Genomic DNA, 10,653 nt, shown 5'->3' on the forward strand with positions numbered 1-10,653 from the left:
TACTACCAAATATGGCCCAATATCCGGATCATATCGAGCCATTACTCGGATGTGGCCCAATATCCAGCCCATCTATGTCCGTTACCCTGTCATCTGGGTCCCGCGTACTCATCCCGGACCTTTTTTTTCCAGTCACTCGCATTAGTTTTTTTTTCTTTGGGAAAAACAATCGCATCGTCTTCGCCTTTCGATCGCCCGCTTATAGAATGCGCTAATACAACTCGTTTTCCCAAAAAGATCACCCGCTAATAGCTCACCGACGCGCGGACCCCACACTACATTTCCCCACCTGTCATAGAGCGGTAACAGATCCATCGCTTCCAAGCTGCCCTCGCAAATCTGCGCACACGACCACCACCATCTCCCCCTTCTCTCTGTCTCCTCCGCGACGCCCCACTCCCCGATCCAAACCACCTCAAACCCCCGCCCCGCACCGCCCAGATCCAGATCCACCCGGCGCGGCGCGGCCGCGGCCACCGGATCCCGTCGAGGAATAATGGCCTCCGCGGCCGCGGTGGCGGCGCCGTCCCCGCCGGAGTCCGACCCGCGCCTCGTGGAGATCTTCACGCCCTTCCTCGAGAAGCTCATCAAGAACGCCTCGTGGCGCAACAAGGCGCACTCCAAGCTCTCCCACACCGCCAAGTCCATCCTCGACCGCCTCCAGAAGCCCCCGCCCGCAGAGGCGCAGGTCCCGTCCACCCCGACCTCCTCTTCCGCCCCCTCTACGCCGACCTCCTCGTCCTCGCAGCCGGGCCCGCTGCGCAGCCTCTCGCTCGCGGACTCGGAGCTGCTCCTCGCTCCCGTCTCCTCCGCGCTCGGCTCGGGGAGCGTCAAGCTTGCCGAGGCCGCGCTCGAGCTCCTCCACAGGCTGATCGCGCACTCCTACATCCATGGCGAGGCTGACCCGTCCGCCGACCCCTCGGCGCAGCTCGTCGCGTCGCTCCTCGACGCCGCCTGCAACGCGCTCCACCTCGACGACGAGCACATTGAGCTCCTCCTCCTCAAGACGCTCCTCTCGGCGGTCACCTCCACGTCCGTGCGCCTCCACGGCGACTGCTTGCTACGCGCCGTGCGTGCTTGCTATGACATGTACCTCGGGAGCCGCAGCGCCGTCAACCAGGCCACTGCCAAGGCTTCGCTCGTGCAGATGCTGGTGATCGTGTTCCGCCGCATGGAGGCTGACTCGTCGACGGTGCCCTTACAGCCCATAGTCGTGGCTGACGTGATTGAGCTGCCTGACGCTGGTTCTGGTTCCTCGCCAACTGCCGACCCCAACTTTGTACAGGGATTCATTTCGAAGATCATTGGTGACTTTGACGGTGCACTCACACCTCTGGCACGGACAACTTCATCAGCAGGGGCAGGGGCCACCGTGGCCCATGATGGCGCGTTTGAGACGACAGCAGCATCAGAGGAAGGGGCGAACCCAGCTGATTTGCTTGATTCGACGGATAAGGACATGCTGGATGCCAAGTACTGGGAGATCAGCATGTACAAAACAGCTATCGAGGGCCGCAAGGACGAGCTTGGTGTGGAGGGGGCAGTGGTGGGCACTTTGGAGGATGATGCTGATGTGAGGATCGGGAATAAGTTGCGGAGGGACGCTTTCTTAGTTTTCCGGGCATTGTGTAAGCTTTCCATGAAGACACCACCCAAGGATGCGCCAGCAGATCCGATAGTGATGCGGGGGAAGATCCTTGCTCTCGAGCTTCTCAAGATCTTGCTTGAAAATGCTGGAGCTGTGTTCCGGACAAGCGAGAGGTACATATGCTCTTGCCTGAAAATTTGATCACAAGCTTAGTTCTACAGATCTACAATACTTAGAATATCACTTTATTGCGTGAAAATTGAAAATTGTTATAACGATGGCTTAACGAGGAGAGGAGATTTTTAATCAATAATCCCTGAAATGTTAGGCATTGATTTGGTTATAGTAGTACTGTTGGAGTAATCTGTATATAGTGTCGCTATGCCTATGTCAATAAAATGTTACTAAAAGTATTGAATCCCCAAGTGCAGTTTGGCAGGAGTTAAGTGATGTGCATTCTGCGTATTTCTAGATTTTGAAAGAAAAATATACTGAACTTTCACCAATGTTTCGTTAATAAAATACCCGGTGAGGTTGATTCCAATACTGGCATTTTCTTGGCAAGAATATCAGCACCAGTCTGATATAGATTCTAGGTTTCAACGGTATGCCATAATATAATGTGGTTTCCAGTTGAAATGGAGCTACAAAATGGCTTCAACAATTTAATTGTGTGACACCATGAATTTATGATGAAATGTAATTAATCTCAGCACTGTAACCAATGATAATTGTGCACATGCTGTATTTAAATTTCACACATGCTGAATTGCCAGTATGGACTATAGTTCTGTGTGGTGTTCACTTCGTTTCCTTAGGTATTACTAATTATATCGCATAAGGTACACCCAAATTTCTACTCCCATGATGGTTTTGAGGCTACAATTTCTTGTGTTGTAGATTAGAAGTTTTTTTAATTTTGACCCCCCTGCATTATGAGATGTACTGAAATCCAGTCTTGGCTCCAAAGCCATTGTATGACTTTTGTTTTGACCTTCATGTGCTTCTGTTGTCTTGTCCTCTCAGTTCATTTCCCTCATGCTCCATCTTCCATCATCTGTAATAAAAGAATTAGCACTAACAATCAAATTGAAATTTCTTGACGGGGAAATGATCAACAGCTAAAAGAATGTTGCGGGAATTGCCAATAAGGAAAATGTTTAAGCTTAGGAATACACAGATGCGTGGGCATTTTCTCTCTCTTGGATTGACTAGGTTTTATCAATAGCTAGAAGAACTTGTGGGAATCATTTGTAATAAAAGGACTAGCACTATAAATTGAATTAAAATTACTTGACGGGGAAATGATCAATAACTAGAAGAGTGTTGTGGGAATTGCTAATAAGGAACATGTTTAAGCATAGGAATACATAGATATGTGGGTATTTCTTCTCATGGATTGATTAGGTTTTATCGGAATGGAAATGATAAAGTTGTGATGCATTCATGTGAATCATAAGCTACAGAAACAAAGTCTACAGCCATTGTTTTGGAAATCGTGATAGCCTCCTTGGTGAACAAACTATTTTTTAGCAGAATGGTGAACAAATTATTGTGCTAGGGATCAGGAGAAGCAAGCATCAACTACTGATGTCACTGGAAAACTTGATGGACCTATAAATATATAGATTGTTGCCTAATTTGTTGTTTTCGTTGAAGTGGTTTCGTCATTCTAAGGATTACTATTCTCCTCTCTACGTGATATTACGATATGTAAGCAGTTTTTTCAGTTGAACTTCTAAGGAACATTACTCATGGGAGTGCCACTGTGTCAGTGATTATTCCGGTTGTCTATGCTGGTATCTCTTGTTAGTTGCCGGTCAGGAATCATGGCGCTGGGAAATGGTTGAGATTATAGTGTTGGGTTTGGGCATATTACTATTACTATTCGGCATCTACATAGAGCAACATCTTTTTTAGTATGTTCTGTTGGTGTACTTGATATAATTGGTAATTAGAGAAATATTACTATTACTATTCGGCATTCTACATAGAGCAACATCTTTTCTAGTATGTTCTGTTGGTGTACTTGATATGATTGGCAATTTGTATTTGTTGTGTCGCCAGTCTAGCAAGGCAACAGTAGAGTTGTTACCCATCTTCTTGATTGCTTTTATTTTGTTGGAAGATTAACAATTTTTTCTTAACCTGTCCAGGTTTCTCGGTGCTATCAAGCAGTATTTATGCCTCTCACTATTAAAGAACTGCGCCTCATCGCATATGATTGTTTTTCAGCTATCTTGTTCTATTTTTATTAGCTTGGTGTCAAGATTTAGATCAGGATTGAAGGCAGAGATTGGAGTGTTCTTTCCCATGATCATTCTGAGAGTTTTGGAAAATATTGCTCAGCCAAATTTTCAGGCAAAGATGATTGTTCTTCGTTTTTTGGAGAAGCTCTGTGGCGATTCTCAAATCTTGGTTGATATTTTCCTTAATTACGACTGTGATGTCCACTCATCAAACATATTTGAGAGGTACTGGACCATTCACCAGGCTTACTATTCTAGTTCAGCATTATTTAGATTCACTATTCTTGTTGTGACATTTTCTTGATTTTGGACAACAGGATGGTGAATGGTCTACTGAAGACAGCGCAAGGATCTCCTGCTGGTGTCCCTACCACATTAGTACCGCCTCAGGATACTGCAATGAAAAGTGAAGCAATGAAATGCTTAGTTGCTATTCTCAGATCCATGGGGGATTGGATGAATAGGCAGCTGCGCATTCCAGATCCTGATTCTACTAATGTAGAATCAGAGAAAAACGATAATGATGTTGGAAGTGAGCTTCCCCAGACAGATAACAATGGAGATGAGTCTAGTGAAGCATCTGATTCACATTCTGAACTATCGAATGGGATTTCAGAGGCTGCATCTTTGGAGCAACGTCGAGCTTACAAGATGGAGCTTCAGGTGAATGATATTACACAATAAGTTTTTTCACCATCTATTTGTTGGTGGGAATGTGCTTGTTGCTGTTCTTTATTGTACAACTTTCTGCAGTTCCATCGTATTTGGTTGGTTGATTCCTTGTTCTGATGTGGTTGATTCTTGATTGAGTTATGTCTGAATAACAGGAGGGCATCTCTTTGTTTAATCGGAAGCCTAAGAAGGGAATTGAGTTCCTAGTAAATGCCAGCAAGGTGGGGGAGTCACCCGAGGAAATAGCTTCTTTCCTAAAAAGTGCTTCTGGCTTGAACAAGACTATGATTGGTGATTATTTAGGGGAAAGGGAAGATTTATCTCTCAAAGTCATGCATGCATACGTGGACTCATTTGATTTTCAAAGCAAGGAGTTTGATGAAGCGATTAGAGCTTTCCTTCAAGGCTTCAGGTTACCTGGAGAAGCTCAAAAGATTGATCGGATTATGGAAAAGTTTGCAGAACGTTACTGCAAATGTAACCCAAAGGCCTTTTCCAGTGCAGATACAGCTTACGTCCTTGCTTATTCAGTCATAATGCTTAACACTGATGCACATAACCCAATGGTAAAAAACAAGGTACTTTCTTGTTGTCCGAATATTCTTTTATGGAGATATACTTTACACAATTTTATAATGTATTAATTGACGCAGATGTCACCAGAAGATTTCATAAGAAACAACCGTGGTATTGATGATGGGAAAGACCTGCCTGAAGAATTTATGAGATCCTTGTATGATAGGATTTGGAAAAAGGAGATTAAGATGAAAGAAGATGAATTTGTTCCCCATCAGCAACAATCAACAAGTTCTAACAAAATTCTTGGGTTGGATAACATTCTTAACATTGTCATACGCAAGCGAGGTTCATCTATGGAGACGAGTGATGACCTCATTAAGCATATGCAGGAGCAATTCAAAGAAAAGGCCCGCATGTCTGAGTAAGTTATGTTAGATGTTTAGATGGATAGTTGTATCAGCTAAGTTACATTAAGATGCTTGTTTGCTTGCATATATTTTTAATTTTTTTTACCCATTTGTTTACACTCTTGTATTATTATTTTTTCCATTTATTTTGTTGTATAAATGATTTATCTGGAACTTTTATGAACAATTAGGTCAGTATTTTATCCAGCCACAGATGTAGTTATTTTGAAGTTCATGGTCGAGGTTTGCTGGGCTCCTATGCTTGCTGCCTTCAGTGTTCCACTTGACCAGAGTGATGATGAGGTTGTCATATCCCAGTGCCTTGAAGGATTTCGCAGTGCAATCCATGTTACTGCAGCCATGTCAATGAAGACTCAAAGGGATGCATTTATCACTTCGCTTGCCAAGTTTACATCACTTCACTCTGCTGCGGATATCAAGCAGAAAAATGTTGAAGCCATTAAGGTTTGTTCTTTCTTATTAAGAAGTAATACTGGCAGGAGCATTGTCTCTGTTCCTAGTATTTGTTGAAAAGATTTAAAAAAATTATCAAATGAAATCATGATGCCTAGAAGTTTGTTTTGTTTTGATGACTTCAGAAGTGTAGATTTAGCTGATTTGTGCTTTGGTGGGTCCATGCTAAATTTCGGAAAGTACTTTGTGATATCTGAATGTAGTGATGTTCAGAGGAGACCATTGCTGGTTCTAATTAGTATCGTTGCCATTGTCACATTCGTCCATCATTCTAGTGGTGGAGCAACAAACAAAGCAAACAACATTTTTGTCCCAAGCAAGTTGGGGTAGGCTAGAGATGAAACCCAACAGGAGCCACCACAAACAAAGAGAATATTAAAAGTAAAAATGTATTAGTATTAGTATTAATAGTTTCTATGTCATGGTTCAGGCACGTGGGTTGCTAATTTCCACAAGCTCAATCCCAGGATAATTCTTTGGATATATTAGTGCCACAGATATTTAGTCCCTCTTGGCTTTTTCATTTGAATGTTTCTACTATGCATCTTTTGACAAGTGTATGCATATTTGTGGTCCTAATTGCAGTATGCCTTATCTTAGTTTTGAGCACCATGATAGAAGTTCTTTCTCTTTCTCATTCTCATGTTCTTTTGTTGTGGTGGTGGATTGCCTCATAGGCAATTCTGTTAATTGCAGATGAAGATGGAAATTACTTGCAAGAAGCATGGGAGCATATATTGACCTGCGTTTCTCGTTTTGAAAATCTACATCTTGTTGGAGAAGGAGCGCCTCCAGATGCCACTTTCTTTGCACTGCAACAACCAGACCTTGATAAATCAAAACAGACAAAGTCATCGATTCTTCCTGTTTTGAAAAAGAGGGCTCCTAATGCTGGTACAGCTTCTAAAAGAGGCTCCTACGACAGTGCCGGTGTGGGTGGTAAAGCTTCTGGTGTTGATCAAATGAATAACGAGGTGACAAACCTCTTGGAGCAAGTTGGGATGGCTGAAATGAACCGTGTATTTGTAAGAAGTCAAAAGCTCAACAGCGAGGGCATAATCGATTTTGTGAAGGCTCTCTGCAAGGTTTCAATGGAGGAATTACGTTCTGCATCTGATCCACGAGTTTTTAGTCTGACAAAGATTGTCGAGATAGCGTAAGGAATCCGAGGCTTCATATCAGTAATACATTGCAATATGGTCCTTTACATTTCTATTTTATCTTATAAACACTGATGTATGATTATTTCTTTTTTGTTCCTTGTAGGCATTATAATATGAACCGCATCAGGCTTGTCTGGTCAAGCATATGGCATGTCTTGTCTGAATTTTTTGTGACCATTGGCTGCTCGGAAAATCTTTCAATTGCAATATTTGCTATGGACTCATTGCGGCAGTTGGCAATGAAGTTCTTGGAGCGAGAAGAGCTTGCTAACTACAATTTCCAAAATGAATTTATGAAGCCTTTTGTTGTTGTAATGAGGAAGAGCCGAGCTGTTGAGATCCGAGAGCTAATCATTAGGTGTGTCTCTCAAATGGTCTTGGCCCGTGTTAGTCATGTGAAGTCAGGGTGGAAGAGCATGTTTATGGTATGGCATCTTGACTTGCACTCATGTACCATGCCTTTTATATGGAGACTGCCTGGAACATTCTTATTCTCATTCCTCAATATCAACTGTTTGGTGCACATTTTTCAGGTCTTTGCGACAGCATCATATGATGATCACAAAAATATTGTTCTATTGGCCTTTGAAATTATAGAGAAGATTTTGCGAGAGTACTTTCCCTACATTACTGAGACTGAATCAACAACTTTCAATGATTGTGTGAACTGTCTTATTGCATTTACTAACAGTCGGTTTAACAAGGATATAAGCCTTAATGCAATTGGCTTTCTTCGATTCTGTGCGGCAAAGTTGGCCGAAGGGGACATTGGATCCTCAAGGTTGAAGGAGAATCCCACTTCAAACAGTAATCCACCCTCACCTCATTTGACCAATGATGGAAAGCAGGAAGGTGCAGTTCTTGTTGATAAGGATGACCATATACACTTTTGGTTTCCTCTATTAGCAGGTAATTGCATTTATCCTTTTTGTTACTTCATTGACCCTTCTGATTTCAGTTGACATTTTACAGTGCGAGAAGTAATGTGTGCTACTTTTCAAACCTTGCAGGGTTGTCTGAACTTACCTTTGACCTAAGACCTGAAATCAGAAAAAATGCTTTGCAGGTGTTATTTGACACATTAAGAAATCATGGTCATCTTTTCTCTCTGCCTTTATGGGAGAAGGTGTTTGATTCAGTGCTTTTCCCAATATTTGATTATGTACGTCATGCTATTGATCCATCTGGTAGTTCTCCACAAGGGCAAAGTTTGGAAAATGGTCCTGAGGAATTTGATCAAGATGCTTGGCTATACGAGACATGCACTTTGGCCCTTCAGCTAGTTGTAGATCTCTTTGTTAAGTTCTATGACACAGTTAATCCACTTCTAAAGAAGGTTCTCTCACTCTTGACAAGTTTCATCAAGCGTCCTCATCAGAGTCTTGCTGGTATAGGTATTGCTGCATTTGTTCGTTTGATGAGCAGTGCAGGATCTGTGTTTGTGGATGAAAAATGGGAAGAGGTCGTATTATCCTTGAAAGAAGCTGCCACCGAAACGCTTCCTGATTTCTCTTATATTGCATCTGGAGCTTACATGGAAAATGTAACAACAGAAAATGGAGGCTCTTCAGATAGGAGAGAAGATGAATCTCAACCATCAGAGGATGACAATGAAGAAACCTCTAGATCAAGGAACCTATATTTTGCAATTGGCGATGCCAAGTGTCGAGCTGCTGTGCAACTCCTATTGATTCAGGTTTGTAGTATTTTCTTCTAGAACTTCTGTTTTATTGATGGTTTTTTATTTGCTCTTATGTTTGGAAGCATATTATTTTCGTAACCCTTTGATTTTCTTGAATTATTTAAATCTTGTAACAATACCTGGGCTGATATGCATTTTAAAGGGTAGTGGAGATGGAGAGGAGAAAAATGTAAGGCAATATCACGTCGTGTCTGGATAGGATTCAATAATCTAAATCGAGAAACTAAACATTTGATCCACGAGCTAAATTTCCTTCATCCTCTTCTACCCAGAAGTATATATTCTGGGTTCCTGATGATATTGATGGTCTCTCTAATTAGGTATCGTAAGTAGGAACTAACTTCTTGATTCAGATACATCAGAAGTATTGTCTTGGATATCTATCAATTTTATGTATTTTTTTTATTAATCTTAGTTTGGTTTTAATATCAGACAAACTGACTAATAGGTAAAACTAATCCAAAATATTTCCCTGCCACTGTAGAACCTTCCTTAGCCATTTCTTATTTGCTCATGCAGAAGTCTAGTTCCTAGCTTCTTGAACTGTAATTTGTATATGATATCTGATTTAGTCTCAAATAATAGGGTGGTAATATATTTACTATACCTATTGTATTTACTCTTATGCATCTTCTTTTTGTAGGCTGTGATGGAGGTTTATAACATGTACAGAGCTCAGTTGTCAGCACAGAACACAGTAATCCTCTTTGAGGCCTTGCACACTGTTGCCACTCATGCTCACAAAATAAACAGTGATAATGACCTGCGATCCAAGTTGCAGGAGTTGGGCTCGATGACCCAAATGCAGGACCCACCGTTGTTACGCCTTGAGAACGAGTCATACCAGCTGTGCCTCACTGTCCTCCAGAACATATTCTTGGACAGATCTTCTGATGAAGGGAGCATAGAGGTGGTGGAGAGCCACCTTATTGGCTTATGCAAGGAGGTCCTTGAGGTATACTTGAGCACAGCTAGACCTGCTCAACTTTCCAGTGGCACGCAGCCGCATGGCCATTGGCTTATTCCAGTCGGTTCATCGAAGCGAAGAGAGCTTGCAGCCCGGGCACCCCTTGTTGTCTCAACCCTGCAAGCTCTCAGTGGCCTAGGTGACTTGTCTTTCGAGAACAACCTTGGCCAGTTCTTCCCCCTCCTTGCTGGCCTCATAAGCTGCGAACATGGTTCAGGTGAGGTGCAGGTTGCCTTGAGTGATATGTTTAGCACTTGGGTTGGCCCGCTCGTGCTCCAGTCCTGCTGATGCGCTGAGCACCATGTGATATGTAGTATACCTCCACATGTAAGTTATTCCTCCGTTCCCCATTTTGTTCTGTTCATCATTTAGTTGCTGGGGGAGTTTGTATTGTGTCGAACTGGTCTTGCAGATGTTTTTCCTTTTTACAATATTTCCTTGCTCGCATTGGGAGGTGTATGCTACTATAGAGGACTGAATTATGTACCGTAGTTTAGTTAAAATTGTGCGCATTTTGTTTGCCACGTACTGAATCAGATCTATACAATTGTGACCTGTATTCCATTCTTTTATTGAGTGCCGCTTCCTGGCTTCTGGTAGCGCGAAAGGAGCAGCGCGCCACCACATCCGACTGCGGGTGCTCCGGTGGCGACTTGAGTCACGTTACGGTTTTTAGGGGTTTGGGCTGGGAGCGCGGTAGTATGGTTGTTTTAACATAATTTTCCTCTCGATTTTGTTTTTTCTCGGTCTGCATGTATATCATTTGAGATTTAAATTTTTGGCTCGAACTTGCCCGACAATAGTTACCGAGCCGCCGAAATTCAATGCCTCCCAGTTTATTGGCCTTAGACACGATTCGCATAGAAGATGAACTCCCACCGTGACCTGGAATGAATGCCAACTTTAGATTTG

General features: G+C 42.7%; 1 protein-coding gene across 1 annotated transcript; it reads left to right on the plus strand.

The window, feature by feature from the left end:
• Positions 1-315: 315 nt before the first annotated feature.
• On the plus strand, positions 316-10,308 carry LOC133916525 (brefeldin A-inhibited guanine nucleotide-exchange protein 2-like). Its single transcript, XM_062360219.1, has 11 exons — positions 316-1,761; positions 3,745-4,062; positions 4,155-4,500; positions 4,665-5,087; positions 5,163-5,449; positions 5,627-5,900; positions 6,587-7,065; positions 7,176-7,497; positions 7,606-7,981; positions 8,083-8,768; positions 9,418-10,308. The coding sequence occupies exons 1-11, from the start codon at positions 497-499 to the stop codon at positions 10,027-10,029; spliced, it is 5,388 nt and encodes a 1,795-aa protein (XP_062216203.1). The 5' UTR covers positions 316-496; the 3' UTR covers positions 10,030-10,308.
• The last annotated feature ends 345 nt before the right edge of the window (positions 10,309-10,653 follow it).

Source organism: Phragmites australis, chromosome 4, assembly GCF_958298935.1.
Source record: "Phragmites australis chromosome 4, lpPhrAust1.1, whole genome shotgun sequence".
NCBI lineage: Eukaryota > Viridiplantae > Streptophyta > Magnoliopsida > Poales > Poaceae > Phragmites > Phragmites australis.